Raw genomic sequence first — 21,502 nt, 5'->3', positions numbered from 1 at the left:
GGCTGAGAAGGCTGGACCACGTGCCCGCTCCCCACTCCCGCCTCCCCCACGTGCCTCGTCCAACGCCGAGCTCCGCTGGGCACTGCTGACAGCGGATTAGGGTCTGCGGTGGTGGGGTCGCTCCCCCGGGAGAGGGGCTGAGCTGATACACTCGCGGAACCCTATTCCCTAGCCTCCTTCAACTTTCTCCTCTCCTGGGCCGCTGATAACTGGGATTTCAGCTTCGAGATCCAGGTAGCAGCAAGGGGTAAAAACCCAGCCTTGGGCGACCCCCATTTTCCCTACCCACCCAACTCACTGAACCCAGCGGCTGCCCAAAGAGCTTGTCGCTGGAAAAGGGAGGGAGACCCGAGGGTGCGAGCGGGAATCCCAGTTATGGTTCCACGAGTTGGCCTCTCAGGGTTCCTCTGTCACGCGCCTCCCCAGCTGCCCCCGGAGCAGCTGGGAGTGGGGAGGGAGAGAGCTCACTGGCTGGGCCAGGAGGGACACTGGGAGACACTGCTCCCTGTTCTGGGTGAATTTGAGGACAGAATTATACACGTCATGGCTCCGTTTCTTTCCATAGTCCAGGGCTCAAAGCCTGTGGGGTATCTGGTCTTTTGGAGGTTAAGCCAGCCCTTGGCCTCCCTGCCTGCTTGGAGGCACTCCCAGCCAGCTACTCAGTAGGGGTGGAAGCCTTCACAGAGATTAGGGTGAGGCTGGAAGGAAGACCAGCATGTCAGCGTGGGGAGAGGGAAATCACGTTTAATAAGGTGGGAATGTGCTGAAAGCTCAGGTGTAGGTGGGAGCTGGGCATGCAGAAGGAGAGGATACTGACCAAGCCCCCATCGCAGACACCGCCTGCTTCCCAGTGATGCAAAATGGCTCTGAGGTGGGTCAGGCAGGCATGCTGGCAGGGAGAGGCTGCCTCCTCACAATCCCCAGGGCCCTAGGGGTGTGTGGTTCAGGACACGGAAGAAGGCTACCTGTGGACAGACACTTCTGAAGGCTGTTGTCCAGCTTCTGCCTGCTGCCAGAGAGAAGGTTACAGGTTACTTGTATCTCTCCTTTATAGGCTTTTGAAAAACCAAGGCTCTCATGCTCCCCTTGCTACCCGGATTGCACCACAATCTTCTCTGTTCTGGGACTTTCTGTGGCTCTTTTGGCCTGCCTCATACGGTCCACGCTTCCCCCCTGGGCATGTGAGGTCTGTCCCAGCAGCTCCAGGCTGATTGCCACCACTGCGCTCCCGTGCATGTGCATGAGCCTGTGATCATTTCCACCTTGTGCTTTTTAAAGCCTAGCTCATTTCGCTCTTCCTCCAGGACCATCCCAGCCCACACAGACTCTACTTGTCTTGAAATTCCACCAACAAAGATCGTCAGTCTCGTTGCTGAGGCCCTTAGCACACCCCACGTCTCTAAGCGGTACACATTCATTCATTCATCAAACACATACCAAGCAAAACCAGTGACCTCCTCCCACCTTTTCACGTCTCTTTGCCCAGTTTCACAAACTGGTCCTGCCTTTTTCTCCAACACTACCGAACTTGCATGTTTTCTCTAAAATACTGTTTTTCTTACGCCTCCCTGCCTTTTCTCATGCTGTTTCCTCTGCCTCTATGCCTTTACCTATCTTGTCAGGGTGGAAAACTCCTCGTCACCTTAATGACCATATCAAATGTCCTTTCCAGGTTGATTCTGTAACCAAGTGGGGTCAAGTGTGTTCTCCTGTGCTCCTGTAGCCCCTCAGCTTCCTGACATCATGGCATTGACCACACGGGGTCAGTTAGACCTGTGCGAGTGAGCTCTGTGGGCGCAGGACCCAGACGGGTCTGGGGACCGAGCAGGTGGTCAGTAGTGCTTGGTGAGAGAATGGGCCTTATTCTGCACTGTGCTCTTTGCGATTTGGGGACTGGACAGGGCCTGTCTGGGCTAAAGTGTTCCCTCTCCTAAATCCAGTGGCTAGAGCTGAGAACCAAGAGATGCCAGTGCTGTGGGAAGTCTGACTCATGGGGTGGCCCACCTGAAGTGCACGTAGCTGCAGAAGCCAACAGTCTGAATGAGCAGGAAGAACAGGAAGATGCCAGGCTGCAGGCACGAGGAGACCCTTGGGGGCTGGCTGGGTAGGCGGGGGGCCTTGGCTGCTGCCTTCTGAAAGGGGAAGGTCTAAGGTCCTAGCTCAGCCCAGCTTCTTACCCATAAGGAGAGGGGGACCTGGAATCTGGGTCATGGGCATGCTCCATTTCCCTCCCCCAGGCTTGGGGTGTCCTGGCTCTCATCCAGGGAACTTGGAGAGGAGGCAGTGTACAAAGCTGCCTCCCCTGCCTCGGCTCCCATGGCTGCATCTGTGGGAACAGCTGGGAAGGCCTAGGGCCTGGGATCATCAAGGGACCCAAGGCTTAAGAGAAGAGAAAGAGAAGTAGAGAGCCAAAGACAGGGTGGGGGTGAGGGAACAAGGATGGGACAGGGCATGGGAAGCACTGACTCCACCACTGAACTCTGAATGATCTTGGGCACAGCCCACCCCATTCTCCTCTGGTCATTGGGTATTGGATCAAGGGAGACCAGGGTCCTGCTGGTGCTGAGTCTGTGGGACTCTCCAAAGAGCAGAGAGGGCAGGGAAGATATCTGTGTCCTGGCACGTATGCACACACACACAGACACGGGCACAGATGTGCTTGGCAGTGGTCCTGGGAGGGGCGGGCAAAGGAAGGAGGGCTTGGGGCTGCAGAAGTGCTGGAAGAAAGGTGGCTGAGCCCAGACATCAGGGTTGGCGCCTCCATGCTCCCCACTACATCCCCCTCACCGCCGGGCCCCGAAGCTCCTTCTGCAGGAGGCCCAGGATGTGGTCCAGCTCTAAGAAATGGTGCTCAGTGCCCACAGGCAGGTAGGAGACTCGGGCTTCTGTGGCCATGCGGACAGCTGCGTCCCTAGTCAGGGGTGGAAACCAAGTAAGATGACTCATTACCTCTTCTGCTTCACCCAAATGGCCTAATCATTTCCCATCCCCCAAGGGGCAGCACATGGGTGGGGAACAGGTACCATCCATAGGGCCCCTTCTTTGGTCTTTTCACCTCAAACCTTCTTCCTATATCCTGAGACTTTAGCTCAGATAGAGATTTCCCTAAAGTCCATTTGGACACATTGTGTTTCTCTGACCCCATCCATAGGGGCTTACAGAGGGGCGTTAGGCTTCAGGCTGGATGCATATCTCCTCCACAGCATCCCCAGGACTCCCCCAAGCCCCAGGGCTCCAGAGGCCCAGGCTAGAGTGGGATATCTGGAGGCTAATGGGGGCACAAAACCAAGTCAGGGACTGCGCCTCCTCCAGCTGGTCTGATCTTGGCTGTGTTCCCTCTCCAAGAGCTCCTATCAAAATGCCCCTCATCCCAGGAGCTGCCACTGAAAGAGTGCTCATATTTCTTAACCCTCCTGAGGGTGGGAGTGTCGGACGGGGGCCTTCACGATGAGCTTCTCCTGGAGAGAATTGCTTTTCAACTACGACTTGAAAACTTTAAACATGATTCAGTTAAAGTCGAGTCAACCTAACTCTACCCCCAGACCTTCCAATGGACAGGCTGCATGCTGGGTGCTCAGGAAATGATGGAAGGAATGAAGGGCTAGTGGAGGAACTTCAGGCAGAGAAGCAAGGTCGTGGAGGGGTCCCCACGCAGTCCCTTACCTCATCCCTTGCAGGGCCTGGAGCAGAGTCCTCTGTCCATGGAGCAGGGCACTGAGCTTGGCAGAGTCCTACAGGAGGGCCAGCTTCTTGTCTAGGGCCCAGGACACAGCCCCTCTCTTCTCAGAGCCCACCTTCCCAGGGGCACTGCAGCCTCTTCCTTCCAGAGGCCTTCCCAGATTACCAGGGCTTCCTTATTTGGACACATTGTATTTCTCTGACCCCATCCATAGGGGCTTCCGAATTCCCCCTCCGCTCACACCCCTCTCCCTAGGGTGGCTGTTCCCTCCCAACAGTGGCCACTTTAGGGTTTTCTCAAAATCCTCTCCCTTTTTTTTTTTTTTTTTTTTGAGATGGAGTTTCGCTCTTGTTACCCAGGCTTGAGTGCAATGGCGCGATCTCGGCTCACCGCAACCTCCGCCTCCTGGGTTCAGGCAGTTCTCCTGCCTCAGCCTCCTGAGTAGCTGGGATCACAGGCACGCGCCACCATGCCCAGCTAATTTTTTGTATTTTTAGTAGAAACAGGGTTTCACCATGTTGACCAGGATGGTCTCGATCTCTCGACCTCGTGATCCACCCGCCTCGGCCTCCCAAAGTGCTGGGATTACAGGCTTGAGCCACCGCACCCGGCCCCAAATCCTCTCCCTTCTAAAAGTGGTTCTGCCCCTGAAGAAGGCAGAGGCCCAGCCCAGTCCTCTCTGCCCTGATTCGCCCAGGGCATCATCCAAGCTGAGGCCAGTGCTGGCCGACACCCAGTGTTTGGGTCCCTGCCTTATTGAGTGACCCGGAGAGGTGGCCACCTCCTCCCTGGGGTGGATGGGATCTGGCAGGAAGAGTCCAGGGCCTGGAGGTAGGATCAGAGAGGCCTGGCCCTGGAGTGTGAGTCCCCTCCCCTCTTCCCCACACTAGCAGCCCAGACTAAGCTGCTCTGGCCCGAGGGAACAAGATTAAAACCTCGAGCTGTCAGAGCCCAGCAAAGCCCACAAGAGCTGCTGGCCTCCTCTGCCCAGTATCTAACACCTTGGCTGAGTTTAGCTCTCCGGCCCCCAGGCTGGGCATGACCCAAGGCGTGACCCCCTGGGGGAGGAGCCAGATGGCAATGGAGATGAAACGAGGCTTCTGGTGCAACTGAGCATTAAGCAAGCCGTATGCAAATCGCATGTGAAGCTACATGCAAATTAGCACCTAGTCTATTTCCGTCATTCATCTACAGAGCCGAGTCCAAATATCTGGCATCTCCTCTCTCCAGCCCCAGCCCCAGCCCCAGCCCTGTGGCTCCGTGCGCATTTGCTTGTGCAGAGATGCCGTCCCACGTACTGCCCTGCTCCATCCTGTGACCTGCAGCATTTCATCCCTGCCCTCCTTTCCCTCCAGGCCTTGGGGGAGACTAGTTCCTGACTACACTGCCTGCTCCTCCTTCAGGCCCGCAGATGGAGCCTTGAATGCCTGCGGGGCTACTCACCCAGCCTCCGTCAGGCCTGGCCTGGCCTGGGGGCCCCCGCTGCTTCCATTGCCTCTCAGCCTGGGCCAGCCGCTCGGAGAGACCCTGCAGAGCCTGCAGGGTCTGGCGGTGTCTATCCAGGGTCTCCTCTAGGTCAAAGAGCCTTTCCCCTGGGGATTGGGGCAGAGCTGGGGTGGGCAGCCAGCCATGGTGGGCAACAGAGCGTATCTTATCGTTGGAGGGCTTCTTGAAGAGTGGGGCCAGAAGGTGGGGCTGCTGCCTCCAAGACCCTCTCCTGGAAAATGAGTCTAGGTGGGAAGGTGGGGATGCAAGAGAACACTTGGGCCCAAGGCCCGCTTAGATATGGCCTCCTCAGGCCTCAGTTTCCCCTTTGGTTAAAGGACTCCCAGTTATAAGGGTAGAGGAGGCTGTGACACTCAGATGGGTGCCACCTGCCCGCTGTCTCTGTCCCTACCGTCTTCTTGAGCTTCAGAGTCTGACTTTGGAGTTACATCCTCCCTGGTGCCCAGGCCCAGCCTGGCACGCAGCCCTTCCAGCTGCCTCGCCAGGCGGAGCTGCTCCATCTCCAGGAAGGGTTGAGGGGGAACCTGGGAGAGGAAGGCAGAAAGTCAGGACCTCAACTCATGAGGGACCCGGAGGCAAGGGGAGCCTTCCCGCAGGCTTCCCGACAAGCGCAGTCTCCCTCCCGGCCACCTGGCCCTGCGGTTTGCAGCCCTCTGAGCTCTGCCTTCACGAAGATCCCCACCCTCTTCCTTCCCTGCGGCACAGGCCTCAGTCCTGTACATGCTGATTCACAGCTCCTTTAAGCTCAACTCCTCCGGGAACCCTTTCTTGAGCCCCTGGCTGGTTGGGACCCCTCTTCTCTCCTCCCATAGCCCCCCGTGCCTTTCAAGACCTGGCAGTGATGACTCTGAACTGTAATGTCACAGCCTGACCCAGCCAGCCTGCAAGCCCTTGCAGACAGGGCCTGGCCCACAGCACTGCCCAGCACAAGGTCTGGCCTGAGCAGAACTCAGAGGCCAGCTGGGGGTAAGGGCTGGAATGGCAGGTCTGAGGGCACCCTGACGTGGGTGAGGGCAGGGTCGCTGGGCTGCCACTCCCAGGTAGGCCAGGGCTGGCATCACCTCTGGGCCGGGCTCCCTCAGGCTGAAGGTCAGGAAGGACAGGACATCGTGATCATCTGGAAGGGGACAGATGAAGGGGAAGTAAGACCCCTCCACCCAGCAGCCCCTTCGCACAACTTTCATCCTCACCACCGTGATACCCCACCCAGGAAAGAGCGGTGACTTTGGGCCACCGTCTGATGCCTGTCTTGCTCAATTCACAGGAAAGGTGTGACGGTTGACAGGTAGGTGGGTGGGTGGTGAGGGCTGAACCTCAGGCTCAGTTAGAGGTAGGCCCCTGTGAGTGGCGGAGCTGGACAATCCCAAAACATCCTGTGCTAGGGCCCTGGCAGCAAACCAAGTGACACTCTTGGGCTCCCAGACACAGTAGCAGCAACTTCACAGTGGCCACCTCTCCAGCGTAGCTCTGACTGTGTCACTCTTTCCTCCTCAGAAACCAGACCAAAGGACCCGGCACGGTGGCTCACACCTGTAATCCCAGCACTTTAGGAGGCTGAGGCGGGTGGATCACAAGGTCAGGAGATCGAGACCATCCTGGACAACATGGTGAAACCCCGTCTCTACTAAAAATACAAAACATTAGCTGGGCATGGTGGCGCGTGCCTGTAATCCCAGCCACTCAGGAGGCTGAGGCAGGAGAATTGCCTGAACCTGGGAGGCGGAGATTGCAGTGAGCCAAGATTATGCCACTGCCCTCCAGCCTGGGTGACAGAGTGAGACTCCATCTCAAAAAAAAAAAAAAAAAAGAAAGAAAGAAACCACACCAAGATCCTGGCATTCAAGGACTCCCACACTCTGGTTGTCTCAGCTTTCCCGCTGCGGGACCCTCCGTGGGCTCTCCGTGGCATCACGTCTCTTCACTCCACTTTTCTAAATGTCCCTCCTTGCTGTCTCTCTTCCACTGGCCCCACAGCTCCCAGCTAGAGGCACTTATGGGCCCAGCACTGAAATCAAAGCTTCTCTTGTTTTATCCCATCTGAGACTTGCAAGTCTCAAGGCAGACGTGACTTCTCCCGAGGGTCATGGAGGTCCAGGTCACGTGGTGAAGTGGCTGGCGCCACCCCATTGCTTTTTAGAAGGTGGCTCAGGGTGATTCCTTCATCACTGCCCTTCTGCTCTTGCCTACCTGGTGGGATCCTCACCTGCCAGGGTGCTCGTGGCTGCTGAGACCCCGAAGAAACCTCCAGGGACCAAACGCAGGGGCCCCACATCCACACAGACCTCATATGGATCACGGGGAGTGAGGCCGCTGTTCAAGAACACCTGAGGAACACGGAGGGAGTGAGCAGTGGGGGGTCATCCCTATCGCTGACTCCCTGGCTCCCCTGGCCATGGGAGGGCAGGCGGCCCTAGGGCTTGGTATCAGAATGGCATGGAGGTGCCCTGTGCTCCTGGTCTCAGGAGCCCTTACGTCTGTGTGCTCTGGGTGAGTGTTAGGATTCTGTGTAGGGATGGAGGATCCCCTGTGGATGTTGGCCCGTGTGTGCCAGGGACCTCACGTGGTGTCACAAGCACCGGTGTGCTGGGGCTGTGGGCACGCACACATAGCAGCTCTGTAACTCAGGGCCCTGTCAAGCAGGAAGGGTGACTCACGCGCAGCCTCTGCCCCCAGTAGGTGATCCGTGCTCTGAAGGGGTGTGGCCGGTTCCGGAAGTCCCGATGACAGGAGCCCAGCACTTGGCCGGCCCCATCCCTGTGGGCAGTTGGGGTTTGTTTGTTTGTTTGTTTTTGAGAAGGAATCCCTCTGTTGCCCAGGCTGGAGTGCAGTTGTGCAGTTGTGGTTCACTGCAACCTCTGCCTGCTGGGCTCATGTGATCCTCCCACCTCAGCCTCCCAAGTAGCTGAGACTACAGGCATGTACCACCATGCCCGGCTAATTTTTGCATTTTTAGTAGAGACGGCGTTTTAGTTTGTTGGCCAGGTTGGTCTCAAACTCCTAACCTCAAGTAATCTGCCCACCTTGGCGTCCCAAAGTGCTGGGATTACAAGCAGGAGCCACTGCACCCAGCCCTTGTGGGTGGTTGGAATCCAGCCAGGATACACAGGACTCAAGGCCTGGCCGGTGAGGGCAGTCCCGGAAGCTGCTCTGCACAGATCTGCTGTGCCACTGGGCGAGCTGGCCTGGGACATGTCCCTTGTCTAGCTTGAGTCTCTCCCTTGCTGTAGCCTGCTCCCTTGGCAGAAGAGAGGCGGCAGTGGAAGAAGCTGAGAGCGGCCAGCAAGGATGGCAGCCCCGGGAAGCAAGCCCTGCCTGGCGGAGTGTCGGGGCTTGGATTTACAGAAGGGGCCAGGGGCCTCCCTGTGGCCCTTCCCCAAGGAGACAGAGGCCTCCACCAATGCTGGAGTTTCTGCCCTCCATCCCCCGACCCACCACCTTCTCCTATCAGTCTTCCCTCCCTCCTTCTTGTCTCTCTCTCTTTCTTTTTTCCGAGATGGAGTCTTGCTTTGTCACCAAGGCTGGAATTCAGTGACGCAATCTCGGCTGACTGCAACCTCTGCCTCCTGGGTTCAAGTAGTTCTTCTGCCTCAACCTCCTGAGTAGCTGGGATTGTAGATATATGCCACCACGCCCAGCTAATTCTGTTTTTTTTTTTTTTTTTTTTTTTTTTAAGTAGAGATGGGGTTTCTCCATGTTGGTTAGGCTGGTCTTGAACTCCTGACCTCAGGTGATCCTCTCGCCTTGGCCTCCCAAAGTGCTAGGATTATTGGCATTAGCCACTGTGCCCAGCCCCTCCTTCTCTTAAATTCCAAGTCCCTTGTGCCTCTGGCTTCCCCTTCCTCTCTCAGCTGCCAGGGCTCAGAATGCAGCTGACTCAGGACGGATGACCTGGACATGTCTTGGCAGCCAAGGACAATGTGACCAGCCTGCCTCCCCAACAGGGCGCACGGTAGGCTCTGGGGAGTCAGAAGAAGAGCGTTGAGCCCTGAGTGTCTCTGGACACGCTGGCTGCTCACAGCAAAGCGTCTGGCAGTGCCGCCTTCCACCAAGAGGGGGGCAGCACAGGACAGGGGAGAAGCCAGCCCCGGAGCAGCCACCTGGGTTTGCGCCCCGAGCTGTGTGACCTTGGGCAAGCCATCTCATCTCTCCAAGCCTCGGTGTTCCCATGTCTAAAATGAGGGTGGTAATTGAAACTACCTCATAACAATGTTATGAGGGTTAACTAAGACAATGAATTGAGAAGGGCTTGGTGCTGTGCCTGGCATACCGTCAGCTTACTCCGTAAATGCAGGCAATTACTCTAATTGTTATGAGCTGAGGGAAGGTTGCTGAAAGACACTGACAAACCGGCCCAGCTACTGAGGAGGCAGCCGGGCCAGGGAAGGACAGAAGCCAAATCATCAGGGGAAAGGGAAGGGACAGCTATGCAGGGAGGGAGGGGACCCTCCAGGGACAAGTCTGGGCTCAAAGTTCAGCTCTGCACACAGTGTTGCTCCTCCTCTCTGGGGCTTATTGTCCTTACCTGTAAACGGGACAAATAATCCCCGCTTACGGAGGGTGTTGGAGATGGGATGAGATCATGGGAGCAGAGATACTCATCACAGTCCCAGCCTGTGTCATTCATTTCCCCTGGGTCTGTTGGGTTGAAGGAATCAAGCCCCAGGGAGGCGGACTTCTGGCTGAGTGGAGAGAGGCCAGCAAGGATGGCAGCCCCGGGAGGCTGGGGCAGGGGCTTGGATGGGGGTGTGGGACCCTCCCAATGCACGAATGGAAGTGACGGGTCGGTCCAGACAGGCCCTTACCCGGGCTGCTCGGAGTGGGTGTGTCCGTCGCTGGCCAGTACACGGATGGCCGGGCTGTTCTGCGGGAAGGTGAGAAGCAGCCTGAGCCTTGGGCAGGGCAGGACCGGGAGGGTGTGGGCGGGCAGATGGGCTGGCAGGCAGGAGACCACTACGCACCTGGGTGTCCTCTGCTGAGGAGTCAAAGAAGATCCCAATGCCATTCCACGAGGCCAGCGCCCCCAGGACAGAGCCTACATGGCCTCTGCTCCGGGTGTACCACACGGCCTGCAGGTCCCCAGCCCCTTAGCTCAGGGGACCGTGCGGGATCCTGGGACCCCCAGGTCTCCTCACCCTCCTCCCTGACCCACCCCGCTCTGTCAGGTCCGGGAGAGGACACTCACCATGCCCTGGGCTCCCTGGCGGCCCAGCCCCGTTACCCTCATCTGCACCTCTACTTCCCAGGCAGAGAAGGGGACAGAGGCCCTGCTCCACACGGCGCCACTCCGGTTCCTCAGGGATGGTGCCAGCCGCACTTCCTCCAGGCCCAGGATGGCGTCTGTGGACGGGGCAGCTCAGGCCCTGTGCCCTGCTATACTCCCCTCCCCCTTCACTCTCACCGGCCTGGGCTGGGCTCCGGAAGAGGAAGAGACGATGTCAAGGCCAAGCAGGGAAGCAGGAGTCAGAGACGCATAGGAATCGGGAGTCAGAGCCCAGCGCAGTTGGAGGGGCCTTTGCCGGGGAGGGCAATGATTGCCAGCACCATCCGAATTGGTGAAGGCTCACTGCAGTGTATGTGGTCTGTTTTTGTAAGACCCCATCTAACAGATGGGGGACACCGAGGCTCAGAAAAGTTAAGGAACGAAGTCGATTGGCTGGAATTCAGCTCCATATGACTCCAGAGTGTAAGCTTTTTCCACCATGAGATGAGATTTGTGTCTAACTCTTCCCATTTCTCAGATGAGGAAACTGAGGCCTTGTGACAAAAATGGAAGTGCCTGAGACCACAGAACCCAGGAGAGGACTTTAGGGGGGGCAGTAACTGCAGGGAGGCCCAAGACTCCAGGCTGTGGCCAAATGAGGCTAGAGCTTCCTGGTAGACAGGACCAAGGGCACACTTCAAGGCGAGGAATGCAGGAAAGCGAAGTGTGAAGGCGAGAATGGGCCCACAGGCTGGCGAGGAAAGGGTGCAGGATGGATTGTCACTGGTGGTGGTGGGGTGAGGAGGAAGGGGCTCTGCCTGGTGGGAAGGAGGAATGGGAGAGAAACTGAGGCAGACTTGGCAGGAACTGGGGGCAGGGAACTCAGAGGCCCTACTCCAACTTGCTCCCCTCCCTCCGGCCTGCCAGCCTGGAACCTGGCCCAGGGCCCAGACCCTGCCAGGATGTTCCGGAGGCTGCTAATCCAGCCCGTTTGCTCTGCAAAGGCCAGGGGTGGGGGTGGGGAGGCACAGAGTTGCAAGGCCACAGGTCCCAGGGCCTCTGGAAGCTGCCACTGCCTCTGAATGGCTTGCAGGAGGCAGGGATTGTCCACTGCCTACTACGCTTTCAGCCTTATGAGGCCCTGTGTCTCTGGGCTGGGCACAGAGGAGCATCAGGGTGAATGAATGAATGCCTACGTAATGCACACATCACTGGGTGACCTTGGAGAAGGTGCCTCTGCTCCCTCACATGAGCTGTGACACCCAGACTTGGTCGGGCCCAGAGCAGTGACTGTTGTATAGGCTTTGCCATCCAGGTCCTGAGGCAGGGCCTGGCTTGGTGCTGTGAGAAGCAGCCCACTCTTTTGTTGCCTTATGTGTCTCTATGAAGGAGGACCGGAAGAGACCCTACTGACTGGGCTATCATCTAAAAGGGATCTTTTTGTCCTGGCCTTAGTCAGGAATCATGCCATTTCTCAGCACTCGCATCTCACAGAAACCCACAGCTGATCTGCTTTCTATCTTTGCTTTGCCTGCTAAGAAGCTCAGGATTCAATCCATGGCCTGACTCTGAGGTGGGTAGACCCCACAGTGTATGTTTGGAAACAAGCCATGCTCCTAGACTATTGCGGGCCCCACTCTAACCCTCATTGTTCTTGCCACTCCTAATGTAAGTTCCCCTGTAGCGTGTAGTTTCATCATCACAAATCCTTTTGGAACAAGGTCAGGTAGAAGGCGCACTCTCTGTGGGTCTGGGTTTGGAAGGCCCTGATCACAGACCTGTGGGCTAAGATGCTCTCATACCTGCTTCCACCCACAACACACATACAGGGAAGGGCTGCTGCCCACGCAGCTGGGCTGAGGATGCCTCCCTCCAGGTAGCCCCCAGTTCTAACCACAGGCCCGACGGGATGGAGCCGGGAGAGTGTAGGTTTGTGCTTGTCCACATTGCCTTGTTCCTGTGTGTCTGGGACTTAGTGTGTGAGCATGTGTGTGTGTGTTCACAGGTCAGAGAGGCAGAGGAAGGCCAGGGGTCCGAGGAGAGGCAGAGAAGAAGAGAGAAGTCCTGGGGCAGAGAAGCAGAGGAGAAATTGAGCCTGGATAGGGGAGGGGGGTATTGGGGTGGTGGAGCAGGAGACAAGCCTGGGAGAGGTCCTGGGGCCCCTGGCACTGTCCCAGGCCCTGCCCCACCTTGGACAGAGGGTGGCCGTGACAGACCCACTCCCCACCAAGTCACCGCCCCTCCAGCACTTTGAAGGACCCTTGGCATGGCGGGTCCCCACCCCTGCCCCTCACCTCCATGATGGCTCCAGAAGGGTATTCCAGCCCCAGGCAATGCCAGCCTTGGGCCTTTGAAGCTGAGCTTGTACTCAAACCTGCGCAGAGGAGGACGCCCCGCCTCAGGGCTGTGGGGGGTCAGGAGCAGGAGGAGAAGGCGGGACAAGGGACCTGGACCACTGGCCGCCGGCATCGTGAAGGCGCCTGATGTCCGGGCCCCGGGGTAGATCATAGCTGGGAGGCCAGGGAGGGGCTCCTGAGATGGGGCCAGACAGGGAGGAGCTGGGGACTGGCCCGGAGCTGGGTTGTGCCACTGTCCTCCCCCTCCCTCTCCTGCATAGACATCCTGCTCTTTCTAGACCTGTCTCAGGCCCTGCCCCCCCTCACCTCCAGTGTGACATGGGCAGCGGGATCCCTCGACAACCTGAGGTCTGCCCCTGCTCCTGGCTCAGGCCAGCTTTCTGTCTCGGCTCACATCTTGCAGCTGGATGCAGAGGGGAGGAGGGGTGCTCAGGGTCGGGCCCCACCCTTCGGCGGCAGCCTCGGCCTTCCCTCCCAGTCAGGGAGACAGGCCTCCGCGTCCTGCCTGTGTCCCCCAGCACGGATGGCCTGTCTGTTCTGGCCCCCATCCTCCTCTCCTTCCTGCCCCCTCTCCCCGCCGCCTGCATTCCCCCAGGCTTACGCTGCCAAACAGCCTGGTTCCCTAACAAATGCATTACATGAAGAAAAGTAAGGGGCGGCTTCGGAGACAGCAAACAGATGCGACCTGCAGACCTTGTTTGGAGCCAAATTTTAACCTAACTGGGAAAAAAGAAAAGATATTGGGGAAATGTGAACAATGGATGTTTTTGAGCAATGCATATTTGATTACACTGAGGAATTGTTAAAAATGTTAGGGCCGGGTGCGGTGGCTAAACACTCCTGCAATCCCAGAACTTTGGGAGGCCGAGGCAGGTGGATCACCTGAGGTCAGGAGTTCAAGACTGGCCTGGCCAACACGGTGAAACCTCGTCTCTACTAAAAAAAAAATACAAAAAATTAGGTGGGCATGGTGACGGTTGCCCGTAATCCCAGCTACTCGGGAGGCTGAGGCAGGAGAATCGCTTGAACCCGGGAGGCAGAGGTTGCAGTGAGCCAAGATTGTGCCATTGCACTCCAGCCTGGGTGACGAGAGCAAACTTCCATCTAAAAAAATAATAATAAAAATTTAGGACTAATATGGTGTTATGGTTATGTTTTAAAATTTTTATTTATTTATTTTTTTAATGAGAGGTGGTGCCTTCCTCTGTTGCCTCCCAGGATGGACTCAAACTCCTGGCTCAAAGGATCCTCCTGCTGCCTGAATAGTTGGGAATAAAGCCATGAGCCACGGCACCTGGCTTGTGGTTATGTTTTTAAAGTCTTGTCTTTTGGTGAAACATACTACAGCTTTATAGATGAATTGCTGTAATGTCGGGGATTTGCTTCAAAATATTCCAGGGCTTGTGGGGAGCAGGTGGGGTAGAGATGAGACAGGTTGGGTAGAGATGAGACAAATTGACCTTGAGTTCGTAAGTGCTGAAGCCGGATGGTGGGAAGCAGGAGTTCCTTATATCTTCTCACTACCTTTTTTTTGAGACGCAGTTTTGCACTGCCCAGGCTGGAGTGCAATGGCACAATCTCGGCTCACCATAACCTCTACCTCCCGGGTTCAAGTAACTCTCATGCCTCAGCCTCCTGAGTAGCTGGGATTACAGGCATGAGCCACCACACCTGGTTAATTTTGTATTTTTAGTAGAGATGGGGTTTCTCCATGTTGGCCAGGCTGGTCTCGAACTCCCGAACTCAGGTAATCCACCCAACTCGGCCCCTCAAAGTGCTGGGATTACAGGCGTGAGCCACCGCACCTGGCTCTTCTCTCTACTTTTATTATTTTATTATTATTTATTTATTTATTTTGAGTTTCGCTCTTGTTACCCAGGCTGGAGTGCAATGGCACGATCTCGGCTCACCGAAACCTCCGCCTCCTGGGTTCAGGCAATTCTCCTGCCTCAGCCTCCTGAGTAGCTGGAATTACAGGCACGTGCCACCATGCCCAGCTAATTTTTTGTATTTTTAGTAGAGACGGGGTTTCACCATGTTGACCAGGATGATCTCGATCTCTCGACCTCGTGATCCACCCTCCTCGGCCTGCTGGGATTACAGGCTTGAGCCACTGCGCCCAGCCTCTACTTTTATTATTTTTTTGAGACAGGGTCTTACTCTGACACCCAGACTGGAGTGCAATGGGGAGATCACAGAGGAGCTAGGACTACAGGCACCCACCACTGTGCCCAGCAAATTTTTTTTTTTTTGAGATAGAGTCTCACTGCTCTCAGGTGATCCAGCTAACTTTTTTATTTCTCATTCTGAAGAGACACCTGGCCTTAAGTGATCTTTCTGCCTTGGCCTCCCAAAGTACTGGTATTATAGGTGTGAACCCACAACACCAGCCTATTTTTTACATATTTGAAAATTTTCATTAAAAATTTTTTTCAGGCCGGGCACGGTGGCTCAAGCCTGTAATCCCAGCACTTTGGGAGGCCGAGGCGGGTGGATCACAAGGTCAAGAGATCGAGACCAACCTGGTCAACATGGTGAAACCCCGTCGCTACTAAAAATACAAAACATTAGCTGGGCATGGTGGCGCGTGCCTATAATCCCAGCTACTTAGGAGGCTGAGGCAGGAGAATTGCCTGAACCCAGGAGGCGGAGGTTGCGGTGAGCCGAGATCGCGCCATTGCACTCCAGCCTGGGTAACAAGAGCGAAACTCCGTCTCAAAAAAAAAAAAAAAAAAAAAAAAAAAAATTCGAAGGAAAGAAATCCTATATTTCAAATATTTTCATCCAAATAAAAGTTGGTTTTCCAGAACAACTCATTTACCAAGAATTCTGATAGCTGAAGTTTTACTGTGCTTTGAAGGTTCCCAGCAGGAGTCAGTGATTGAAGCTCTCTACAAGTGGATGAAAATCAAGGTTGTAAATGTGAAATGTTAGGACATGCTGTAAGAAATTTTGCAACACCAAACCCTCAACTGCCTCCACCTGCTCCTCAGCCTTCACAGCCACGCTGGTGGCTAGGTGGCCGCATTCCGGCCTCCCCACTGGACCCTCAAGCTCCTGGCTTCCCGCTCCTGTCCCCGCCCCTCCATGGAAAAGGCTCTCACGAGGCCTGAGCAGCCATGCTTGCTCTTCTGTCCTGGCAGACGTCTCAACCCAGTCTCTGCTGCTCGAAATGCTGCCGACATCCACCTGCTCTCCCTGACCCCTCCTGCACCCTGAGTCTCCCCAGAGCCCACCTGCTTCTTCCCCTGCCCCTGGCTGCTCCCTTCACTATTCCCTTGCCAGCTGCTCTCCCCACGTACCCCGCTAAGCATCAGGGCTTGCTTCTCCCCAACCCCACACTCCCTGACCAAGCTCCTCCATGCCCGTGACTTCAAGCACATCCCCGTGCCCGCTCTCAAATCTGCTTCTAGCCAGCTTCTCCTGGAAGACTTGAATGTGTCTCTCTGCAGGGGACATCTCTGCTTGGGTGCCACTAAGGCCCGCAGGAATTCCAAACTGAATTCCTTTTCTCCGACCCCCTTCATCCTCCTCCAGGTCTCGGGTCTCTTGGGTGGCATCACCTGCTTACAACAGAGATCGGAACTACCCCCACATCCTTCCCTCCGCCTCATCCCCACATCTAGTCATAGGCAAGTTCTTATATCTGTTCTTGCCACTCATACTGTGTTACCTGGTTCCTTAATCTTGCCCAGCCTTAGTTTTCTTATCTGTAAAATGGGAGCATTAACAGTTAATACCTCCAAGAGTTGTTTAAAAAGTTACGTGGAATGCACTTAGAACAGGGCCTGGCAGACAGTGAGTGCTCAGGTCAGTAGGACAGTTCACCTGCTGACTGCAGTCTACCCACCATCTCCCAGACTCAGTGAGAAGGGTCTTTCTAAAATGCAGATCTGGGCTGGGCATGGTGGCTCACGCCTGTAATCCCAGCACTTTGGGAGGCTGAGGCGCGTGGATCACCTGAGGTAAGGAGTTTGAGACCAGCCTGACCAATACAATGAAACCCTGTCTCTACTAAACATAACAAATTAGCCAGGTATGGTGGTGCACGCCTGTAATTCCAGCTACTTGGAAGGCTGAGGCAGGAGAATCGCTTGAATCCAGGTGACGGAAGTTGTAGTGAGCCAAGATTGCGCCATTGCACTCCAGCCTGGGCAACAAGAGCGAAACTCCCTCTCAAAAAAATAAATAAAATAGGCTGGGCGAGGTAGTTCACCCCTGTAATCCCAGCACTTTGGGAGGCTGAGGTGAGTGGATTACGAGGTCAAGAAATGGAGTGTCTGTAAATTCCAGCTACTTGGGAGGATGAGGCAGGAGAATCACTTGAACCCAGGTGGCGGAAGTTGCAGTCAGCTGAGATTACACCATTGCACTTCAGTCTGGGCAACGAGAGCGAAACTCTGTCTCAAAAAAATAAAATAGGCTGGGTGTGGTGGCTCATGCCTGTAATCCCAGCACTTTGGGAGGCCAAGGCGAGGAGATCACGAGATCAAGAGATGAAGACCATCCTGGTCAACATGGTGAAACCCCGTCTCTACTGAAAATACAAAAATTAGCTGGGCGTGGTGGTGTGCACCTGTAATCCCAGCTACTCAGGAGGCTGAGGCAGGAGAGTCACTTGAACCCGGGAGGCAGAGGTTGCAGTGAGCCAAGATTGTGCCACTGCACTCCAGCCTGGTAACAGAGTGAGACTCTGTCTCTAAATAAATAAATAAAGTGCAGATCTGGCCATGCCACGCCTCTGTCCTAAGGCCTTCAGTGGCTCCTGACTATGTTCCCTTAAGGTTGAGTTCCTCACTGGGCCTCTGGATGCAGCTGAGATCCAGGTCCCTGCTTTCTCTTCAGCGTCACTGGCTCCCAGGCCACACCCTTTGGCACCTGAGGTCAGCACGCTGTCATACCTCACCACGTTCGTCAGGACAGCCCTTCCTTTGCCAGGGATGCCCTTGCTGTCCCTGCCTGTTCTCTGAGTGTCTGAGAAGCTACCCTGCACTTCCCACCGCCTCTGCCCCATTGGCCGGGTGCTGGCGGCGGGTAGTGCCCCACATTTCTGGACAGCAGACTGAGTCCTGAGAAGGTTCCCCGTCCACAAGCTCCTTAAGGGTAGGATATACATCTTGCTTATCTCAGATGAGCCACCAGCACAGAGAAGGGAGAGATAAGAGAAAGAAAGGAAAAAACAAGTAGAAACTGAGACAGAGATTGAATCTGGGAGGCGGAGGTTGTGGTGAGCTGAGATCCCGACCCTGCATTCCAGCCTGGGCGACAGAGTGAGACTCGGTCTCAAAAAAAAAAAAAAAAAAAAAAAAAAAAAATTGAGAGGCTAGGTGCAGTGGCTCATGCCTGTAATCCCAGCACTTTGGAAGCCAAGGTGGGCAGATCACCTCAGGTCAGGAGTTCGAGACCAGCCTGGCCAACATGGTGAAATCCTCTCTCTACTAAAAATACAAAAATTACCCAGGTGTGGTGGTGCATGCCTGCAATCCCAGCTACTAAGGAGGCTGAGACAAGAGAGTTGCTTGAACCCAGGAGGCAGAGGTTGTAGTGAGCCGAGATCATGCCACTGCACTCCAGCCTGGGTGACAAAGTGAGACTCCATCTCAATTTTTAAAAAAAGGAAAGATAAATGGGAATATCCAGCTACCTGAGCCTGCATCCCTCAGGGTCCCCTCTGTTGAGCCCTGTCCCTTCACTCCTGTTTATGCCTGGCCCATCTCTGTTGTGATGCTTGGCTGGACCCTGCTCTGACACCCCACAGCCACAGGCTCCACTTCGGGTTTCTGACCCCTAGCTGGCTTGGACCAGCTGTGAGAGCTGATGGCTGGAATCCCCACCCACCTGTGTATTTGGTGACGTCAGGTTGGTAGCTTGACATTGACCACGGTGAGAGTATTTAATTCCACGGATATCAGTAAATGCTGTAAATCAGAGCTTCCCCCACTGAGCCCCTGCCCTAGATTTGGTTATTAAACATTCACCAGTGCACCACTGCCTGAGTCTCCCTCCTCTGCAGTTTCAGAGGGACTGTTCTCCCGTTTCAGGCCTGTTCCTGTGTTCTGGGTTCCCACAAGCCACCCCCTGTTCTAAGGAAGGCTCTCCTGTCTACATATCAGTTCTCCTGTCTATATCTCCTGCCTCACTCTCAGTACAATTTAATGGTCAATGTCCTTCCCTTTGGCAGCAAAATTTGCTCAAGTCTCTGCTGTCTTAAAAACAAATCTACCAGACAGGTGCAGTGGCTCACACCTGTAATCCCAGTATTTTGGGAGGCCAAGGCGGGCAGATCACGAGGTCAAAAGATTAAGACCAGCCTGGCCAACATGGTGAAATCCCGTCTCTACTAAAAATACAGAAATTAGGGGGCCGGGCGCGGTGGCTCAAGCCTGTAATCCCAGCACTTTGGGAGGCCGAGGCGGGTGGATCACGAGGTCAAGAGATCGAGACCATCCTGGTCAACATGGTGAAACCCCGTCTCTACTAAAAATACAAAAAGTTAGCTGGGCATGGTGGCGCGTGCCTGTAATCCCAGCTACTCAGGAGGCTGAGGCAGGAGCATCGCCTGAACCCAGGAGGCGGAGGTTGCGGTGAGCCGAGATCGCGCCATTGCACTCCAGCCTGGGTAACAAGAGCGAAACTCCGTCTCGGGGGGGAAAAAAATACAGATATTAGCTCCTGACCTCAAGTGATCCCCCTGCCTTGGTCTCCCAAAGTGCTGGGGTTATAGGCATGAGCCACTGTGCTTGGGCTCTTGGCAGTTTGAAAGCCTCACTTAAAACTCAACACGTGGCTGGATGCAGTGACTCACGCCTATAATCTCAACACTTTGGGAGGCCGAGGCGGGAGGATTGCTTGAGCCCAGGAGTTCGAGACTAGCCTAGGCAACATAGGGAGTACCCGTCTCTACAAAAAAACTTAAAAATTAGGCATGACTTGTAGTCTCAGCTAATTTGGAGGCTGAGGCAGGAGGACTGCTTCAGCCTGGGAGGTGAAGGCTGCAGTGAGCCGTGTTTGCAGCATCGCACTCCAGCCTGGGCAACAGAATGAGACCCTGTCTCAAAATAACAAAAACAAAAACCCTAACATGCCCTTAGCGGAGCTCCGGTGGATGCCCCCTGCTGCCCTCCCTGAATCCCTTCTGCTCAGTCAGGCCTTGCTATGGCCCCTCCCTCTCCTCCACCCTCACACTGAATCCATAGCCAAGTTCGGTCAATTTCAGCTCTTACATCTCTCTGGAGACCGTCTCTCATCTGGACCAGTCCTCACTGTACTCTCTGAAACTCCTCTAGCAGTACCCAGGGTGATTTCAGAAACATCTATCTGGGCCATGTGCAGTGGCTCATGCCTGTCATCCCAGCCATTTTGGGAGGCCAAGGTGGTGGATCACTTAAGGTCAGGAGTTTGAGACCAGCCTGGGCAACATAGTGAAACCCCATCTCCACTAAAAATACAATTAGCCAGATGTGGTGGCACATGCCTGTTGTAATCCCAGTTACTTGGGAGGCTGAGGCAGGAGAATTGCTTGAACCCGGGAGATGGAGGTTGCAGTGAGCTGAGATGGTACCACAGCACTCCAGCCTGGGCGACAGAGCAGACTCCATCTCAAAAAAAATTACCTGACAAGTCACCCTCCTGATTAAACTTGCCATTGGCTTCCCATGATTCTCTGTTTGAGAAAAGCCAAGTCTCTGCCCCAGTCACACGTCTCAGGCCTGGCTGTTTGTACACCCTCCCCCACCTTGGAGATCTGAGACAAAGCTGCCCTCCCTCCAGTCTCAGTATCCCTTCCTGGAATGCCAACTCCCGCCGTACCACCTGTTCACTCTTCTGCTTCTGATCTCGGCTTAAATGCTGCTTCTTCCCGGAAGCCCTCCCTGGTCTACAAAGACTCCCATGCTTTGTATTCCTTGTGTAGCACTTAAGTTTGTTGCCATTTATGTGTGACTATTAGATTGCCTTCCCAACTGTGAACTCCACAGGGTCTGTTTTGCTGACTGCTGAGCCCCAGTCCTAGCCAACAGCAGGTATTCAAGTATTTGTTGCTGAATGAATGGTGTGGTTGCAGAAAAATTAGCCTGACAGTGTGCAGAGAGGATGGATCGGAGGCGGAAGGAGAGATCACGGTGAATGGAACTATCGTGGGGCTGAGGAACACACAGTCAGAACTCCCTGGACTTCACATCCTGTTGGCTGGGAGAGGAAGGGTCAGGGCCACAACTGGACAAGGGAGGACACCCCATCTGCCTGTCTCAGGGGCTATATGAAGCCTCCTCACACCTTCAGAGCTTCTGTACTGACCACTGCCCCTGGACTACCCGAGTGAGGGGAGAAAATCGCATGGCTGGTCCGCATTCCCTCTATGTGCCCCCACAAGCTGGGGCGGGGAGGGACTCCCCGACTGGAAGGTGCGGGGATCTCCCTCTGCCCCGCATCCTCCACCCCTGACAAGTCCAGTATGACACAAGGCCTGGCACACTGCAGGGGCGGGGACAGGGCAAAGCTGTGATGTCCTGGCTGAATCTGGAGAACCACGAGGAGCTTCCCCATCCCCTCCAGTCAGCATCTTCTCGGGCAGGAGACACCTCTCTTCCTACCAGAGGAAGCCCAGCAGGCCAACCACTGCTTTTCCTCTCTTGCACAGGGGGCTTGACTGGAACCCTGTTCCCATCTGTACAGGCCTGGGCTCCCTCCCATCCCTGGCTCTGGCCCTCCTGGTGCTGCAGGCTTGAACAACACAGCAGTGGAGGCAGCTGGAACCCTCCG

The 21,502-nt window shown here is 55.4% G+C and overlaps 1 protein-coding gene across 1 annotated transcript; it reads right to left on the bottom strand.

Annotated features, from left to right (window-relative positions):
• Positions 1 to 294: 294 nt before the first annotated feature.
• On the bottom strand, positions 295 to 12,854 carry LMAN1L (lectin, mannose binding 1 like). Its single transcript, XM_003944776.3, is given in 15 exon segments — positions 295 to 1,006; positions 2,005 to 2,132; positions 2,788 to 2,911; positions 3,664 to 3,731; positions 4,432 to 4,461; positions 4,463 to 4,504; positions 5,123 to 5,271; positions 5,577 to 5,709; positions 6,247 to 6,302; positions 7,389 to 7,509; positions 7,840 to 7,939; positions 9,988 to 10,046; positions 10,144 to 10,251; positions 10,368 to 10,522; positions 12,680 to 12,854. Coding segments are annotated over 15 exon segments (1,578 nt in total). The 3' UTR covers positions 295 to 876.
• Positions 12,855 to 21,502: the final 8,648 nt, after the last annotated feature.

The sequence above is a fragment of the Saimiri boliviensis genome, chromosome 2, assembly GCF_048565385.1.
Source record: "Saimiri boliviensis isolate mSaiBol1 chromosome 2, mSaiBol1.pri, whole genome shotgun sequence".
In the NCBI taxonomy this organism is placed as follows: Eukaryota; Metazoa; Chordata; class Mammalia; order Primates; family Cebidae; genus Saimiri; species Saimiri boliviensis.
This window is presented reverse-complemented; position numbering and strand designations above follow the sequence as displayed.